General features: G+C 40.2%; 1 protein-coding gene across 10 annotated transcripts in view; it reads left to right on the top strand.

Moving 5' to 3' along the window:
• The window catches only part of LOC132403025 (1-phosphatidylinositol 4,5-bisphosphate phosphodiesterase beta-1), a 1013243-nt gene that overhangs the window by 813999 nt on the left and 178539 nt on the right, over positions 1-20705 (top strand). For all 10 annotated transcript variants that reach the window (XR_009515160.1, XR_009515161.1, XR_009515162.1 and 7 more), the window contains one exon: positions 5500-5596. Coding sequence is in view for 7 of the 10 variants with exons in the window: in XM_059986239.1 (XP_059842222.1) it covers positions 5500-5596 (97 nt within the window). In the remaining 3 variants the exon portion in view is untranslated. The remainder of the gene's footprint in view (positions 1-5499; positions 5597-20705) is intronic.

Genomic DNA, 20705 nt, shown 5'->3' with positions numbered 1-20705 from the left:
CCGGTGAAAGCTCATCACCTTGTAATGTTAACTCTGTTTCCCTCTCCACACATGTTTGCTGGTCTGCTTGGGATGTCTAATGTTTGTTTGCTTCATTTCTCCAGGTAACTGCTTGCTCAATGCTGTAAGGATGTTTTACTTTTGTCAGTTTTGCCGGGATGTTTTACACCAGAACGGAGACCAGTAAAGTTGGAGTTAATGATCGGGGTCAGGAAAGAGGCTGTGTAAACATCAGAATTATGTGGAATTGGGAGGAGCCAAATCAAGTTGAAGAAAATGTAGAAAGGAAGGAGTGCAAACCTTTGGAGAAGAGAAGGAATACATTTGGGAAATACTTCAGTAGGGTGACTTAGTGACACAGTTAGTAGAACTATGTGCCTCACAGTGCCAGCAGTTTGGGTTCAATATTGGCGCCCAGTTGAGTTTGAATGTTCCCCCTTTGACCATGTGAGTTTCCTCAAATTGCTTTGATTTCCTCCACATCCCAAAGATGTGAGGATTGTCCAGTCATAGAGTTGTACAGCACACAATGATGGGTCCTTAAGCCCAACACATCCACTCCAACTTTTTGGTCCATCTACACCCATCAAATTTGCCCGCGTTAGGTCTGTTGTTTAGACATAGTGATTTTAATTGACTTCACCGCCTCCTTTTGCATTGAGTTTCAGATACCAACCACTCTGTGTGTGAAGCTGCAGGTGGGTTAATTGACCACTTACAGTACATGGCCCCTGGTGCATAGGTGGGTGGTAGAATCTGTGGGAAGTCAATGAGAATGTGATTCCTCGGTGGGCTGCCTCAGATTTGATGGGCTGAATGTCCTCCTTTTATTTTACATCTAAAGAAAATTTGTAAATAATTGGGGAAAATGGAGTTCAGAATTGGTAGAGTGTAAGAGGAAGAGTGCTCCTACAGCTTTATACATTTCCAGGGAAACGTGGGGCTGTTTGCAGTAAGCTTTTGCCTAACACCCTGTATAATTGTCCGTGGCACATTACTGTTTCAACATATTTTATATATTCCATTTTATCTGGTGCAGGTAATATATTTGATATTCAATTTCAGAACTGGTCAGAAATAAATATTACTTGAGAGACACAGTGCACCTTCTGAAAAATAAAACTGAGAACAGTTAAATGGGTTTTGCAAATGTTGAGTCTGATTTGCTTCAAATTATAAATTTATCACCTACTGTGTAAGCAATTAACAGTAATTAAAATAAATGTATTTCTGGAAATCATTCATTATTCCTTTGGAATTTATTATCGCATACTGATTGTACAAAAACATCAAAGAGAATTAAGATAATGTTTAACCAAATCATTATTGGGACTTACTTGGATTATTTAAATGAATTTGTGTTACGTCTGATATTTTATATCTGCAGCAGGATGTGAGGTATATACATGCACCTTTATTAATAGTTACAGCACTAACTATGCAAGTATCGATAGAATAAAATAGATAGGGATCCAAAATTCAGAGGCAATCATTTGTCCCATACTTCTTAAATTAGATGTAATATTTAAATTAAAAAGTCACTTATCAAAAAGAATTAGGTTTTTGTTTTCTTTGCTTGAAGAGTGAATAAACTTTAGTGCTTGTCCAGTACAGGTACAGATTTGATAAAGTTTTACCTAATGTTTTCCGTTAGCTATAAATAAAAAAGCAGTACACGGTACTCTTTCATAGAATAACTGATCTTTTGTTTTTGCATTGTTTGATGAAAATGAAAACAAATTCCATTTATATCACTTATTTTAGCATTCAAAATTATTTGAAGTCATATCACAGAGATATAATTGGACAAAATATGGATAGTAGGATAAGGAAAGACACTCAGAAAGGGAATAAGTAGTCCCAAGAAGTCAAATTCATGCAAACTGTAATTTTTAATAAAAGTTGCATAAACATTTCACATCTTGCTGTAAAATATGAAACATAAAATATGCTAGAAATACATTACATTTTGCATGAATAGCTCTGTATTGGTTGATAAAATAAAATCATAACTCCCAGGGATGATTTTTTTACCTCCACCTTGTGATAATATGTGCCGAAGATTAATAGTAGTTTTAAGAAATACTGTATTCATCTGACTGACAGGAATGTTGATAACTGTCGGTGAGAGTATAGTACACCATAAAATGAATGAGAATTGAGTGTGTTTTATTGTTTATTTAGACTCTGGTGCTGTTCTCAGTTTCTTACATGGATTTGCACTGTTTGATGTGATTGGGTTTGCGGCACACAAAGTTCTAAACTCAAATAAAGACCTTAAACCCTATTGGATTTAAATAGCCACAATCACTCTCACTAAAGGGATATTATACTGAAACTACCCGATCTTCAAAGACTACTCACCTTCCCTGTTTATCCTCCATGATGAGGTTAGCTGCCAATACCCACTAGTTGAGTGGTGAGTCAACCCTCCCTACCAAAGGGAAGATTCTTCTAACTAACAAGACGCAGTTCATTTATTTTCAATGATACACATTTAAATCCAAACTACATTCTTAGAATATATTTAAAACTCGCAGAGGGTTTCTATCTTAAACATTTCCAAATTACAAACTATTTCTTAAACACAGAGCACAAAGCGTTTCTTAAGCATAAAGAATTTCTCAAACACAAAGGATATCCAAACCATAGGTACAACTCTTATAAACTAAAAAGACATACCATGATGCAGACAAATGAATCGCCCAGTGCAGAAACCAAAGCTGGAGAAATGTATTCTGATTCACCCCATAATTCTTACAGGTTTATTAATGTTCTTTACTCTATTCCTAATAAGCCTGAACGCTCTCTTTAGTTATAGCCTTTTTCTCCCACTTGAGTAACTTCACAAGCATATGATATTTCATCGAATATACTTTAACACAAATAGTTTGAAAGCATTTTTGGAGACATAGACATTTTAATGTTCATAGTTCGCAAATAATGCTGTGAAGCTAACTTAAAACTCCCAGCTATAAACATATCAGTTTTTGATATTATCTATCTTTTCTGCATACTTCCTTCAACTAAACAACTTCAGAGTAAGCTTGTCTGTTTGAAGCAACTCATTGAGTTATACTCTACTCTCGAGCAATAATAAAGCAGGTGTAGTGAGCTAGCATCTGCTTTCACAGACAGAGCATATACAAAGTACAGAGCCTGTTTGCTTTAACTTCAGGATGACTATTGCTTTCCACTTAGGTTTTAACAACTGATGACTGACTTCCACTTGACCAGAAATTGACAATATATTGTTCAAAGTTTACTTATCTTTGTTTTTGATCTTTCAATTGCCAACTGCTGTTTAGCAGGCAAGATTAGCAAGCATGAGACAAGAAGCAAATATTGGTCCTGATTCTAACTACCAGGTTATGAATAGATTTTTTCTGACAATTCTGAAGCCAAAGAACAATAAACAAACCAACATATTTTATGCAGAGCCATGAAAGCAGAGGTGAAGATAAACAGGTGAAAGGGTAGCAGAGGCAGTTCTAGGGGTCAGGACTCAAGGAACTGAGACGCCAGTGGTGAAAAGCAAACAAGATGCTTGCCATTTAAGAGCAGCCAGTTAAAAGTTGCAAAATTAAGAGACGTGGAGAGATCATAAATGTATTTATACATGAAGAGGGGAATTTTAAACAAGATTTTGAAAAAAAAACAAACCAATGTAGATGGAGGCCAAAGGGTAAAACTGGTGATACCTGGAACGTGGTATTTCATGTCCCAGTAGAGAGTCACCGGGATTCTTTTTATGTTCCTCAGCTGCTGCAAACATATTCATGATAAGCAAAGAAAATAAAGGGGAAATTTGCCTCTTAGCAACACTTACAGATCCTGACATCCTGACCTCCCATTAACTGATCATGCCAGCTCTGAAAAAGTTTTTCTCCCGTAAGGCAGAGGTAATGGGCTCTAGTCCCATGCCAGAGCAGAACAATCTGGACAGATACTCTAACACTGTGTCAAGGGAATGATTGACTGCTGAACACATTGTTCATCAAGTGAAATGTTCAAACCAAACCCTATCTCACTCCCTCGGATAAATGTAAGGTCCCATGGCACTATGTCTAAGAAAGCAAGAGTGGTATCACCATTGACTTGTAAGGCTGATTAACACCTCCACCCACTAACCCACCCCTCCACACCCTCAACCACCATTACTTTATTGTTTCCTGTCAGTCAGCTTATGTACAGACATTCCTGTACCTAGTTTATAGAAACGCAATCAATCTCTGCATATAACCTATCTTTACATATTTATATTTATTGTATTTTTTATTGTTATTGTGTTCCTTATCTTTTGTGAGGGGGATTGTGCTGCATTGGACATGCAGTCACAATTGTTCTCCCTTACACTTCTGTATGGGAATGACATTGATCAATCTCGAATCTTGACAATCTTAAAATATTTACCCTTCAGTCAACATCATAAAGAAATAGATAAGCACATGTTTTGCTACAGATTCTTCTTTTAGAATGTTGCCAAATTTCCTACAATACAGCAACGAGTATAATTTAAATACACTTCATCAGCTGTTAAGTATTTTGGAATGCATTGTGAAACATGCTTTCTATGTTCAGTTGACAGAGGCCACAGAATTAGTTACAGATAAAGAAGTTCCTTTCAAGCTACCCCATGTTGGCCAAGACACTAATAATATCTCTTTTTGCTCTTTTTCAAAATACTGCCTTGAGCTTTTCCACCTCATGCACACCCAGCCCAGAGATGGGAGACAAATCCCAGGATTAATATCTCATTCAGGAAATGGCACTTTCATTTGTGCACAACTTTCTCAGAACTGCACGTATGCATTGCCAAGTATTTATTCTAATTCTGAAGTGTAACATGAACACACAGTCTTCTGAGGGTGAAGCCAGAATGGTACCAATTCTGGATGATGTTGCTGAGATAAGTACTAAAATAATCTAAACTTCTTCCTCTGTGCCTTCAGCTTAAGAAAATGTGCTTGAGCTTTGCTCTGTTCTTATGCAGTGCAGGAAAATGGAGAACAAATTTATACTGCACATCCCCCTACTTGTGGAGATGTGACGAGCACAGCAACTGGAAATCAGCAATACTTCTTTACCGTAGAAAGCGTTCCTTCACAAGGCTGATATCATTGGAAATAAAACACATTGCAGTAAAAACTTGTATTTTATTTCAAAAACTGTCCAATCTTGCAATGTTTGCAAGTCGTATTCCATTTCAAAAATTTGAATCACGGAGATGTAAACACAGGCCTTGGCCCACCAAGTCTACACCAACCAATAGTTACCCAGTTATTCTAATTCCAAATACATGATCAATTGTTCTATGCCTTGCCAATGCAAGTGCTTACCTATATAATTAATTGGTTGCATTGACTTAAATGGGGAAAATAAGGTGTCAGAATCCAATGCACATCTGCTGCTACATTGCACATCTGGGGACATGATTAGTAACAAATTTTTATTGCACATGTACAGAGTTCTAACATTTTGCTGGCTTTTATTTTGTAGGGAACTGCTGGCTGTGAAGCAAATGCCACAGAGGAAATGTCCAATCTGGTTACCTACATTCAACCCGTAAAGTTTGAATCCTTTGAAGTGGCTAAGAGTGAGTGGCTTTTTATTTGTCAGTTTGTGCTGCAATGAATATGATAACATTTTGCTGTAATTGTAAGATTTATCTTGCAACCAAAATTAGCCTGTAGGTATTCAAAGGCTTTCGCTGGAAATCTTGCTGTTAAGGGATGTGCTTAAAGCAGAGGTGAATATAAGAGGAAGGTAAATAAATATGAGAGGGGGAAAGAAAAAAACAAATGTGTGTGTGCAGCTGATGCAGATGAAGGAATTAAGCTTGCCTGGAGCATAAATAGCCTGCTCTTGTCTTGCAGAATCCTGACTGTGACCATCTATAGAGCTCCCAGCTGATGCATCATTCAGAATGTTGTAGTGCACTCAAAGCTTCTGCAGCAGATTGACGACAGAAGCTAAATTCACATGTTTTTCTTTTAGGATTTACTTACAGCTCACAAACTTTCTCTCTTTCAATTCATTACTGAGTCTTCAAATCTTCTTTACTAGCTCTGTTTTGGTTAGTGAAACCACTATTTTCATGGGGCCCTGTTGACGACCGAACTAAGGACACTATGAAAAGCCACATATTTGAGCCTCAAAGAGGTTGTAAATGAAACATCTATCCTTCTGGTTGCATTTGTTCCAGGAAAGTCTTCCTCAGCAGCATTCATTCATTAAGCACGTAACTACTTAATGGAGAGAAAAGTTGTGTGCCTTGGAAATTGTTGAAATGATACCTCATGTAACGTTCTCCTTCGGGTGTAACGAACGCCGAATTTAACGTCCAGATAAACCACAGCCAATGCAAACCAGATCGCAGTAAGATTAACCATTTACTGTTCACTCTTCACATTAACATATGGTGAAAACTGTTGATAAAACAATACAAGATTGATACAGTATTTGTTCCTTCCTTAATATCACATTTCAAGTGTAAATACTTGCAAAGGTGACTATAACTACATTACACTAAGGTGCAGTATACAGGGAGAGTTTACCTGCTCCATTGACTACTTTAAATACACTTCCATGCAAACTATCCGCGATTCTTTAACTAACGAAAGCATAAACATTATCTACCGTCGTTACTTCTAACAGGATCGGCATTAACATCTTAGTTCAGTATATCGATTATCTATTAACTTACAGCGTTGCTCTCACTGTGATTTCTCATGCCTGCAAAACTGCTTCTGCTCAGGTGAGCCTAGTGGAAAGCCCCCACCCTCGCGCTAATTTCAAACCGGTGTTTTCCCACAAGACGCGGCGAAACCGGATGTGACGTCATCGCATGCCGATATATTTTACATGCAATGAATATACTTTAAACACTTCTAATTCTAACTAGAAAATACTATTGAATGAATTACTAAGCGAAAATATTATAAACTAAATAACTGTCGTAAAGACAGCACACTCCCCGCTTGACCTTCGTAAGGTCACAATGAGCAGAGTACAAACTTAGTCTCTTAATCAGTCATTGGGTAGAAGTAGAATAACTTCTGTAACTGGCCTTTGGTAAATTTTCACATCGCCTTGGTCGGTAGTCTTCAATTCGATCTTCCTGACATGTCCGTCCCCGCTAGGGAATGTAGCAGTGATTCTGGCCGTTGGCCAGATTCCTGTGGGGTTCTGTCCACTTTTGTCTCTGTTGCAACAAAGGTAGATATTTTTGTCTCCAGCGAGGCCAGAACTGATTTGCCAGAGCCTGGACTTGTCTCCATTGCTTTGTGTACAAATCCTTGTCTGAAAAGTCTCCTGGTGGAGGAGGTGCTCCTGCCTTCTGCGTAAGGAGCATTGATGGCGAAAGTATAAAGGGGTTTTCTGGGTCAGAAGACACAGGTAGGAATGATTGTGCGTTTATAATGGCTGTGACCTCTGCCATTAGGGTGCACAGTACCTCATGGGCCAATCGGGTGCGTTGCTGCATCTCAGGTTTCCTTTTCCGGGTTTTCCGTAAGGACATGAACCGTTTGACTGCCTGCTCTTTGTTATCTGGTGAGCGCTGGTGTGGTTCTCTGAAAGGCAATGGGGCAACCCCATTATTTGCTTCATCTCTGAAGACCTTGGTGTCTTTGGGTTTTAAAGAAATGGTATCTTGAGCTGATTGTGCAAGTTTGTTTCCGTGCTCGGTTTGAACGAAAACTGACTGACCTAGCGTCTCGTCGGTTACTTTACGCTTGGTAATGTCTTGTTGTGCTTCTTTAGGGTACACCTCAGTGAGGCAGATCTCGGAACAAGAACGGCTTGACTGAGTTTGACCGCAAACTTCTGTACAGTTCGAGCTGACAATTGTTGTCCTGGAGTGAACCTCTCCCTCCCCGCCGTCCTGTTGTGGGGGTGAAGGAGCGTTGTCGGTTCTTTCATTCTTGACTTCATCACGGAGCCGTGAGGGTAAATTTCCTTCCTCGTATGGATGTGATGCAATCGTGACTCTCTGAGGTTCCTCGTAGCTGGGGAAGTTATCGAATACGTATGGAGAGGGGAGACGAGCCTGCCTGTCTGTTTGATATTGTACATAGTCGCTTGTGCGTTCCAGTCTGGTCCTTTCTAAAGTAGATCTTGCTGCGGTCAGATCACGCGACCCTTCAGCTTCTTCTATGTACTTTGCTTCCGCCATGGCAGCTTCTTCTTCTCTTTCTCGCTGCAGCACTTGCAACTCTGTCGATATTTTTGCCATTTCCAACTGGGTTTCGGCTTCTCTGGCGGCCTCTTCTCTTTGTCTGGCAGCCTCTTCGGCTTCTCTGGCGGCCCTTTCTTTCTGGATGTCGGCTTCTCTGGCGGCCCTTTCTTTCTGGATTTCGGCTTCTCTGGCGGCCCTTTCTTTCTGGATTTCGGCTTCTCTGGCAGCCTCTTCTCTTTGTCTGGCGGCCCTTTCGGCTTCTCTGGCGGCCCTTTCTTTCTGGATTTCGACTTCTCTGGTGGCCTGTTTCATTTTCAAAACTGCTTCTTGTTTGGCGTAATGCAGTCGCACCTTGGCGGCTTCTGCCTTGGCTCTTGCCTGTGTGGACTTACTTGATGTCAGTTTACTGCCCCTGTCGCTGGGCGGCGTCGACTTGATCCCGGATCGAGCTGACATTGCAGCACTTGGAACACCTGATAACGCCCGGGTGGGCTTACTTGATGTCGGTTTACTGCCCCTGTCGCTGGGCGGCGTCGACTTGATGCTGGATTGAGCTGACATTGCAGCACTTGAAACACCTGATAATGCCGCTTTTTCACTGTAACGTTCTCCTTCGGGTGTAACGAACGCCGAATTTAACGTCCGGATAAACCACAGCCAATGCAAACCAGATCGCAGTAAGATTAACCATTTACTGTTCACTCTTCACATTAACATATGGTGAAAACTGTTGATAAAACAATACAAGATTGATACAGTATTTGTTCCTTCCTTAATATCACATTTCAAGTGTAAATACTTGCAAAGGTGACTATAACTACATTACACTAAGGTGCAGTATACAGGGAGAGTTTACCTGCTCCATTGACTACTTTAAATACACTTCCATGCAAACTATCCACGATTCTTTAACTAACGAAAGCATAAACATTATCTACCGTCGTTACTTCTAACAGGATCGGCATTAACATCTTAGTTCAGTATATCGATTATCTATTAACTTACAGCGTTGCTCTCACTGTGATTTCTCATGCCTGCAAAACTGCTTCTGCTCAGGTGTGCCTCGTGGTGAGCCCCCACCCTCGCGCTAATTTCAAACCGGTGTTTTCCCACAAGACGCGGCGAAACCGGATGTGACGTCATCGCATGCCGATATATTTTACATGCAATGAATATACTTTAAACACTTCTAATTCTAACTAGAAAATACTATTGAATGAATTACTAAGCGAAAATATTATAAACTAAATAACTGTCGTAAAGACAGCACACCTCAAGTTAATTAAAGTTGATCAGTTGTTCTGTCATTCTTGTCAACCATCTATACTCTATTGTGACATGTCAGCTGTTTGGTCTAATATCTGCTCCGTTAAAGGAAAGCAGGGTGGAAGAGGCTCTCACAATCCACTCGCACCAATGTTGCTGAGAAAGGAGAGCACTGTTACTGAGGGTAAATCGAATGGACGCCAGGTCAGGTGGCAGCAGTGCTTTGAATGGAAGGGAGGAGCTAGGCCGAGATTTGTGCTTGACACAGTCACGTGTCAGCAGAGGGTGTTTGCTACGTATGGATGTTGGACCTGTCAGGAATGGCACTTGTCAGGGTGAAGGAAGCTTGCTAGGGGCTGGAGAGAACACTTTTCTTCTTGAACTGGAGCATCTGGAGAAGGTTCAACAAAGGGAGAGAAGAGTAGGGAGCAGGCAATGACTGTCAGTTAAATGCAGGAGAAAGTAAATTGCAGGTGAACGAAAAAGACATAGCGGATGTGAGAATAATCAGAATTTTTCTTTTAATTTACAACCTAATTTGGGGGAAAAAGTGGAGTAGGCTTCTTGAACACATTGAATAAGTTGCTTGATTATTATGCCAAACATGTCCGAGTTCCCTTTAATGTCTACCCTGATTCAGGTAACCAGTGTATTTCCATCAAATTTTGCCCCCATGTAATTGACACCAGGAATTGCAAGAATGTATTCTTGGTATATTGCTTCTGAAGGGTGATGTTGTCTTGTCCTTAGAGAGACTTCATTAGTACTTGACAATTTGAATCAGAACTTACTCAGTTATTCTTTTAAAAGTATTAATTTAAGTTTTTACAGTTAATTTCATTTAACACTAGACAAGTATTATGTTTGCATTTAAGATATATGTTTACTAAAAGGAGAAATTTAATTCTTATACTTTGCAGATGAGATTTCCACTTTCAGAGAGATTAAAAACAGGGATGTTTGAATCAGGAGTCATAGAAAGTTTCTTTCCCTTTGTTCATCTCTTTTCTGGTCCAGTGGCTGCAAAATTAGGCCTTAATGAACATCAGGACTTCAGAAGCAATGCTTGCCTCTCCTCTTATACCAGCCTTGGCTTGGTGGAAAAATCTTGCCAAACTTTTAGGCAACTTCCAGTGGAAAAGTATAACTGAATGTACCAGTCAAGTCCGTCTGCCTTAAATTTCTTTGAATTTGGATCATTATGATTCAGATCAACATTCTCTGCTAAACTGGCCCTAAAACATCAGCAGATATGATGGGAGGGTGTGACGTATGTTATATTATCTTTGAAGGCAAGATGATAATGAAGTGTATCTTCATGATCCTGTTGGTGGCTCAGGAGGGTAACTTCAATATTCAGCTGCTGCTGGTTACATGACTTAGCCTGCAGTTCTTTGAGTGAGCACCATCATTAACATGGGAAAATAACCTATCTGACTCGATGTTAGTACAGCCTCCATTCATTTCATTATACATTCCAGATTTGGGCTTAAGTGCAAATTTTTTTTGTGTGCTTGGTGCTTTTATTTATGCTTTATATTCATAATTGATTTTTTCATTTTTATAAAAGTACTTCTATATTTTTATCAAAAACAATTAATTATTTATGAGTATCAGAGAGAGGCTGTCGATGAGCGATGTGGATATGGTGCCCGAGGCAGAGTTGCCCCAGGGTCCTCACTAACAGCAGTTGCTGTGGGCTCATGATTGTGGAAAGTTTCAAGTAATCTGCTTTCTTGTTAAGGTGCCCAATATCATTTAGTAATTTTTAGCTTGTTGAAGTTTTTGCATTTTCCTAGAATGAATGAGTTACCCTATCTTTTGAGATACATTTTGCAGTAAGTCCAATCTGACTAGCTTTGACAGAAGATACATTTTACTGGATAATTTTCTGTTGCTCTTGAGTATAATTTGCATGTGTTTTCAATGTTCAGTATAACTGCAAGATAATTAAAGCAACATTTCACAATTATTTAGAATATGCACATGCCTATGCTCTGTAGAAATCCTTTTGGGTTAATTAAATTTAATAATTTACTCTTTTCCTTCTCCCCATCCCTTGATTGGGAAAAACATGTTATTAATGTTGGATCTTTGCAGCCTCGCTTTATTGTAGTGTGTGTAAAATGAAAGACATATGACTCCTGGTATGAGGCAGTAAAATCAATTTTAAAAGACAGTTGTACTTTGTTGACAGAAGCATGGTATTGGTACGTTTTATCTTCCCTTAAAACACATGATTTGTGGAAGAAACAAAAATTCACATGTTCGAGCTGAGTTAATTTTCTTGTTAAGACCATTAGATATAGGAGCAGAATTAGGCCAATTGGTCCATCACATCTGCTCCTCCATCTGATCATGGCTGATTTGCTTTTCCCTCTCAATCCATTATCCTGCCTTCTTCCGGTAACCTTTGACACCATTACTAATGAAGAATCTATCAACCTCTGCTTTAAGTACCCAATGATTTGATCTTCACAGCTATCTGTGGCAGTGAATTTCACAGATTCGCCATTCTCTGATTAAAGAAGCTCCTTCTCATCTCTATTCAAAAGGAAAATCTATTCATTCAGAAGCTATGCTTTCTGGTCCAGGACATTTACACTTATAGAAACATCCTCTCCATGTCCACTCTATCCCATGCTTTCAGAATTTGGTAAGTTTCAATAAGATTTTGCCCCACCCCTGTCCAGTGAGTATAGCTCGGAGCCTTCCTCATATATGAATAATTTCAGCCCTTGAAACACTCCTTATATGTGAATCCTTTCATCCCTGGGATCATTCTCATAAACCTCCTTTAGACTCCCTCCAATACTAGAACATCCCCTCTTAGATATGTGGACCAAAACTGCTTACAGTACTGCAAATGTGTTCAAGTCAATGGCTTATATAGCCTCAGCATTACACTTTGTGTTTACGTTCCGGTCCTCTTGAAATGAATCCTAACATTACAATTGCTTTCCTTGCTACCAAATCAAACTGCAAGTTAACCTTCAGGGAATTCTGTACTAAAACTCCAAGTCCCTTTGCACCTCTGATTTCTGAACTCTCTCCCCATTTCTTATAGTGAGAGTAACACAATGATGCATCTCACATAAGGACTATCGAGAGGCCAACAGCATTTGTAATTAAGTGAAAGAAGATCGTGATTCATTTTACGTTCATTCAGAATAAGGAAATTGCTAAAACCAGATGACACAGCCTCAGAATGGAGGGGCGTCCTTTTAGAATGGAGATGAAGAGGAATTTCTTCAGCCAGAGAGTGGTGAATCTGTGGAATTTTTTGCCACAGGCAGCTGTGGAGGCCAAGTCTTTATGTATATTTAAGGCAGAGGTTGATAGATTTGTGGTTGGTCAGGTCATGAAGGGATACGGGGAGAAGGCAGGAGACTGGGGGCGAAAGGAAAACTGAATCAGCCATGATGAAATGGCGGAGCAGACTGGATGGGCCAAATGATGTAATTCTGCTCCTGTACTTATTGTCTCTTGAGCTCATACTCAGCATCTGGCCGTCCTCAGATGGAATATTGTGTAAATACTGTTGCACAGATAGTTTCACTACTTCATTGGAGAAACTGGGTGTACAGCCCAGTTAGTGATGAAAAATAATACGGCAGGTGCTGGAAAACTGAAATGAAGCAGAAAAGGCTGGAAACAATAGATAAGGCAAATTCTGTGGAAGGAAGAAAGAGTTAGCTGTTCAGCTTATGACAAGAGTCTGACTGAAGTGTTCGTGCTGCTTCTCTCTCCACAGATGCTATTTATCCCGCTGAGTGTTTTCAGCATTTTCTATTTTGATTAATGACGTTTAATAATTGGAAATCAATCGGCTGTGGATTAATTATTGGCACATACACTGCGATACAGTGGGAAGCTTTGTTCTGCATGCTATCTAGCTGGATCATCCCACACATAAGGTCATCAGGGCAGCCGGAAAGGAAAACAATACCACAATGCAGAATATAGTGTTAAAGTTGCATGGGCGGTAAAAAAGTGCAGCAATTAGCACAGCCTTTACAGTGCCATTGACCCAAGTTCAATTTCACTGCTGTCTGTAAGGAGTTTGTATGTTCTCCCCTTGACCACACGGGTTTCCTCCAGGTGCTCCGGCTACCTCCCACATCACAACGGTGTACAGGTTAGTTGGTTAATTGCTGACATGAGTGTAATTCTGCTCCTATGTCTTACAATGTTATGGTCTTATGGAAAATAGTGTAACAATTAGTGCAGAGCTGTTACAACACCAGCAAACCTGGTTTAATTCCACCACAGTCTGTCCGGAGTTTGTACGTTCTCCTTGTGACTGTGAGGACTTCTACAGTGCTCCAGTTTCCTGCCACGTTCCAAAGGTGTCCAGGTTAGTAAGTTAGTTGATCATATGGATGTAACTGGGCTGCACAGGTTCATTGTGAGAAGGGCTGTATCTCTAAATACTGCATCTCTTTAAAAACATTAATCCAACACTGGAAACCAGGGAGAGGTCGAGATGTTTGGGCCTATGTCCATCGTTCTACAATGAAGGCAGATTACAGCTGAAAGTTGGAACCCCACGTCAAGTAAAGCTGCAGGAATACAAGTCAACACATCTTCATCTTGCTACTACAATCTGGGATGAAGTACAGGAGCCTGAAGATCTACATCCAAAAATTCAGGAACAGTTTCTACTTTGCCACCAAACTTCTGAATGGACCACGATCCATTCATTATTCCTTTTTTTTTCTTTATTTTACTTATTTTTGTAATTGAAAGATTTTTTTGCCTTTGCATTGTATTGCTGCTGCAAAACAACAAACTTTAATATCAAATGTCAGTGATAAAAAATCTGATTCTTCTCTATTCCAATACAAGGAATACAAGTTCCTTTGAGTTTGGTGATGTAACTGCAAGCATGTCCAGCAGAGGGACCATGTTAGCTACTGAGTAAGTTTTGAGACAAGTGGGAGTTCAGTCCCGTGGTGTAAGTAAATCAGGCATCTTTAGAGTTTTATGGTTGTTATGATAACATGGATGTTCACAATAGGTTAAAAAAACTGACAACATTTTTCTGTGGTCCACAAATGTGTGGCTGAGTGTTGAAGTCCACAGTTGATGACAATGATTCACAGCTCCTCCTATGCTGTTATTTCACTCCAAGGATATGCTGGCGAATCATTTTTACCACTTGGGATTTACACATTATTCTCTCTGTAAACTGCTCTGAAAATATTATCATTGACCACACATGATATGAATGAGTTTTTTTTTTATAACATACATTTGATAGCGAATTCTGTGATCTTTAAAAAGAAAGGGATTCTCTCAGCCTCTACCATCATTTGAAGCCAGAATGTCAATTCTGGTTTGGTGAACAATGGGGAAATGCATTGCACTCCTCAGACTGCTGCATCAACGCCTCCTGCACTGCCACTATTCTTCAGTGCCCCACTCTGTTGGAATAGAGAAGAATCAGATTTTTTATCACTGACATTTGATATTAAAGTTTGTTGTTTTGCAGCAGCAATACAATGCAAAGGCATAAAAATCTTTCAATTATAAAAATAAGTAAAATAAAGAAAAAAAAGGAATAATGATGTAGTGTTCATTGGATCGTTGTCCATTCAGAAGTCTGGTGGCAAAGTAGAAACCATTCCTGAATTTTTGGATGTAGATCTTCAGGCTCCTGTACTTCATCCCTGATGGTAGTAGCAAGGTGAGGATGTGTCTCCGATGGTAATGGATGCAAACCTTCTTGAGGCATTGCCTCTTGAAGGTGTCCTCGATGTTGGGAAGGCTGTGCTCGTGATGGAGCTGGTTGAGTTATAATCCTCTGTAGCCTCTTGCTGTCCTGTGCATTGATGCCAGGAGGTAAGGAAACCAGTCGGGATGGTCTCCAGCGTCCAGCTACAGAAATTTGCATTTGTCTTTGGTACCATACTCCTCAAACTCCCAACAAAGTAGAGCCACTGGTGTGCCTTCTTCGTGATTGCACCAATGTGTTAGGCCCAAGACAGATCCTCTGGGATATTGATAACTTTGCTCAATCTTTCCAGCACGGACCCCTCAATGAAGACTGATGTGTGTTCTCATAGCTTCCCCTTCCTAAAATCCACAATCTGTTCCTTGGTCTTGCTGACATTGAGGATGAAGTTGTTATTGCAAATCCACTCAGCCAGAAGATCTATCTCACTCCGGTTAAGCTTCCTCATTACCATTTGAGATTCTTCCAAAAACACTGGAGTCATCAGTGTGTTCATATGTAGATAGAATACATATATAGAATTATATAGAATACGTTGATGGCATTTGGACTGTGCTTAGCACACACAATCTTGAGTGTAGAGAGAGTGGAGCAGTGGGCTGTGCATGCATCCTTGAGGTTTACCTGTGTTTACTGTTATCGGTGGATATGTTACTACTGATCCGACTGTGGTTCTCCCAACAGGAAGTTGGGGATCCAGTTGCAGAGAGTAATTCAAGGACCCAGGTTTTGAAGCTTGGTGATTGAGGCGATGATGGTGTTGAGCACTGATTTTAATCGATAAAACAGGAATCTGACATACGTCTTGTGATTGCGTATGTGCTCCAAAGCAGAGTAGAGAGCCAGCGAGATTGCATCCACTTGCATTGTAGGCAAATTGCAGTGTGTTCAGGTCCTTGCTCAGGCTGAAGTTAATTTTAGCCATAACCAACCTCTCGAAGCTCTTAATTATGGTAGATGTTGTTGTTGTTCCTTTCCGCGCCTTGTGGCGCAGCAGGCGGCAATCTTGCCGTTTGTTCAGCATTTTTGTCTATTTTTTCCGAGGCTGAGTTGCTAGCTCGGCGCTCGCCCCAGAATGGGTGGAAAGAGTTCAAGGAGCCAGCCAGATTTGAACCTGGAACCACGGGCCTTGAAGTCCAGTGCTGATACCACAACATGGTAGATGTGAATGTGACGGCTATTGAGGCAGCTCCTCCCGGGTAGGGGTATAATTGCTGCTCTTTTGAAGCAGGTGGCAGCTTCAGATCACCACAGCAAGAGATTGAAGATGTCCTTGAACATTCTGGCCAGTAGGACAGCACAGATTTCAGACATGAGCCTTTGAGATAGAGATGACAGGATTTTCTTTCCTCGCCCTCTTTTCCCCTTCTTTCCTCCTCCCTTCTCTCTTTCTCTCACTTTATCTTTCCTCTCTCTCCCTATTTTCTCTGTTCCCCCCTCCACCACTCTTTCTCTCTCCCTACTCCCATCCCTATCTCTCCCCCTCACCTTTCTAGCTCTTCCATCCCCATTATTGAAGGGCTATATAGGTTTTATCTACCTTTTCCTCGGGATGGGTAAATACCTCAAGCTGTTACCTTCCTCAGGGTAAATTAGTTTATTTAAGTTTAGATGAAGTGATATTCTCAGATATTGTAAGGGTCTGACTCTATCTACAAAGTATTGAAATTCCTCACTATGAAGGGTATAGAGATGTGATTCATGGGGAGATAAAAGCTTATTATGAAAGAAGATGCAAAAAAAATATTTAGTAAATTATATCATCACCAGGCAGTGATTTCTGACAACCATACAGTTTTTATTTTATTTTATAAAATTAAAATCTCACTTTCTACTGCCACCTATAATATCAAGAGAAGGTTTATTTGTAGAATTAAGAAAATCGTAAAAATGCAAAGTCATAAATGTATTTTAAAAATGAATAGAATATCTTGAGCTTATTACAGATCTCACAATTATGGGCCGGTTTTTTGGGAAAAAGTTCAGATTTTTTTTTTCAAACTACTTGGGATAAAAGTGGCACGACTGCGCAAGCACGTGACCTCAGAGCGCGGAAGATTTAAAAAGGGAAGCAAGTTTCAATAGTTCTTCGGAATCACAGCAAGCAGGTAGCGGAGCAAGTCGCCGGTTTTTCGGGAAAAAGTTCAGATTTTTTTCTCAAACTGCTTGGGATAAAAGTGGCACGACTGCGCATGCACGTGACCTCAGAGCGCGGAAGATTTTAAAAGAACATCACCATATCCAGCGGACAGCGGAGTGAACGGGTACAGAGTGATAGGGCTTTGGCTCAACAGGCTTAGGCGGAAACAGAAAGAGGCTTTCTGCGACCATTGAGTCTTTCAGTAAAGTGCTAGGTTACAGGTTTATTTATTTAGAGTTAACAGTAGCATTAGAGGTATGCATTTAGGATTAGTGTTGTGCCTGGAGCGCCAGATGTGGGGACCTTGGGAGACTCCCAGCCTCTCCCAGGATTACATCTGCTCCAGATGCAATGAGATGAAGCTCACAATTATGGGAGATTTTAATATGAAAGTGAATCGGGAAAGTCAGGAAGATACTGGATCTCAGGAGAGGGAGTTTGTAGAATGCCTACGGGATTGCTTTCTGGAGCAGCTTGTCCATAAGCCCACCAGGGGATCGGCTGTTTTGGATTGGGTGCTGTGTAATGAGCCTGAGGTGATTAGGGAGCTAGAGGTAATGGAACTCCTTAGAAGAAGTGATCATAATATGATCGAGTTCAGTTTCAAATTTGAAAAGGAGATGCTGGTATCAGGTGTATCACTATTTCAGTGGAACAAAGGAAATTACAGTGGTATGAGAGAGGAACTGGCCCAAGTTGATTGGAAAAGTAAGCTAAATGGAGGGACAGTAGAGCAGAATTGGATGAAATTCCTACAAGAAATAAGGAAAGTGCAGGAAAAATATATTCCAAGAAAAAAGAAAATCATAAAAGGAAAAATGACACAAATGTGGCTAATGAGAGAAGTTAAGGCTAAAATAAAAGCAAAAGGAAGCAAAAATTAGTGGGAAAACTGAGGACTGGACGAATTTTTAAAATTTACAGAAGGAAACTAAGAAAGTCATTAGTAAAGAAAAGATGAATTATGAAAGGAAGTTGGCAATTAACATAAAAAAGGACACTAAGAGTTTTTTTTTAATATATGAAGAGTAAAAGAGTGACACAGGTAGACATAGGACCGATTGAAAATGATGCTGGAGAAATTATAATGGGTAACGAAGAGATGGCAGAGGAACTAAATGAGTATTTTGCATCAGTCTTCACAGTGAAAGACTGTAGTAACATACCTGATAGCCAGAGGTCTCAGGGAATAGAATTAGGTACAGACAAGATTACTAGAGAGAAAGTGCTTGAGAAGCTAAATGGACTAAGGATAGATAAGTCTCCTGGACCGGATGAAGTGCATCCACGGGTTCTGAAGGAGGTGGCTTTGGAGATTGTGGAGGCATTGGAAATAATCTTCCAGGAATCAGTAGAAAATAATCTTCTAGGAATCAGTCCTTGGCACGGTGCCGAAGGACTGGAAGGTTGCAAATGTAGTTACATTGTTTATAAAAGGAGGGAGGCAAGAAAAAGAAAATTACAGACCTATTAGTCTGACATCGGTAGTTGGAAAATTATTGGAGTCGATCCTCAAGGATGAGATTATGAATTACCTCGAGGTGCATGACAAAATAGGCCCAAGCCAGCATGGTTTCATGAAGGGAAGATCCTGCCTCACCAACCTATTGGAATTATTTGAGGTAATCTCAAATAAGATTGACAAGGGAGAGGCTGTGGATGTTGTGTATTTGGATTTTCAAAAGGCCTTTGATAAGGTACCGCATAAGAGGCTGCTTAATAAGATGAAGGGCCCATGGAATTACAGGAAGGATATTGGAATGGGTGGAGCATTGGCTGATAGGCAGAAAGTAAATGGTGGGAATACAGGGATCCTATTCTGGTTGGTTGCCGGTTACTAGCGGTGTTCCGCAGGGGTCGGTGTTGGGGCTGCTTCTTTTTACACTGTATATCGATGATTTAGATTATGGATTAAATGGTTTTGTGGCTGAGTTTGTGGATGACACCAAGATAGGTGGAGGAGCAGGAAGTGTTGAAGAAACGGAAAGGTTGCAGAGAGACTTGGTCAGTTTAGGAGAGTGGGCAAAGAAATGGCAGATGAGATACAATGTTGAGAAATGTACAGTTGTACATTTTGGAAGAAGAAACAATCAGGCAGATTACTATTTAGATGGGGAGAAAATTCGAACATCAGAAGTGCAAGGGGACTTGGGGGGTCCTAGTGCAAGATACCCTACACCAGGTTGGATCAGCAGTAAGGAAAGCAAATGCTATGTTAGCATTCATTTCACGAGGAATAGTGTATAAGAGTAAGGAGGTGTTGATGAGGCTCTATGGGGCACTGGTGAGACCTCATTTGGAATACTGTGCGCAGTTTTGGGCCCCCTATCTTAGAAAGGAAGTGCTGATGTTGGAGAGACTTCAGAGAAGATTCACAAGGATGATTCCTGGAATGCAGGGACTAACAAATGAGGAGCGTTTGTAGGCTCTTGGATTGTATTCATTAGAGTATAGAAGAATGAGAGGGGATCTCATTGAAACATTTCGAATGTTGAAAGGGTTGGACAGAGTAGATGTGGAAAGGCTGTTTCCCTTGGTGGGTGAGTCCAGGACAAGAGGTCACAGTCTTAGAATTAGAGGGTACTCATTTAAAACAGAGATGAAGAGAAATTTTTTTAGCCAGAGGGTCGTGGATTTATGGAATTCGTTGCCACATACAGCTGTGGAGGCCCAATCATTGAAGGTTTTTAAGGAGGAGATTGACTGGTATCTAATTAGTCAGGGTATCAAGGGATATGGAAAAAAGCCGGAAATTGGAACAAGAGGGGAAAAAAGTTTAGCTCATGGTGGAGTGGCAGAGCAGACTCGACGGGCTGAATGGCCTAATTCTGCTCCTTTGTCTTGTGATCTTGTAAATTATCTATATATGAGGTCATTAGGATATTCATCAAACGATGAGATAGTCTTTACCTTAAAAGTTGGCTACAGACTCATGATCATGTTCCTGGTCAAGGAATGGTTCAGCCTGGAAGTGAATAGAGTAACATTGAGCTGAAAGCATAGTTTTATATTATTTGCTATTTTCATGGATTGCTTAATATATAAGTGTCAATATCTCATTTTAGAATTCAACTAAGCTGAATGTTATTAGCTAAGCACAACTGGCAAGCAACGCTCTTACATGAGGTACAGCTAATCCCATATTTTTGAACAGGATCATTCTTCGGTTAAAGATATCTCCATGTTATCTGTGGACAAGTTAATTATTCCTGATCCCATGGATGCATTGCCATTGTTTAATTATGTTTTTGCGGGTTCAGTCAGCTGTTCTTGAACAAAATCCACATTGTATCGTTATCATTATTGCCATAAACTTGGCTAACTGAACAGCTTCAATGTTTGATTTGTCACGTTCCTTAAACAACTATTACAAAGTTTTCTTG

This window comes from Hypanus sabinus, chromosome 12, assembly GCF_030144855.1.
Source record: "Hypanus sabinus isolate sHypSab1 chromosome 12, sHypSab1.hap1, whole genome shotgun sequence".
Lineage (NCBI taxonomy): Eukaryota > Metazoa > Chordata > Chondrichthyes > Myliobatiformes > Dasyatidae > Hypanus > Hypanus sabinus.
Note: the sequence above shows the minus strand (reverse complement) of the source record. Positions and strands in the feature narration are given on the sequence as shown.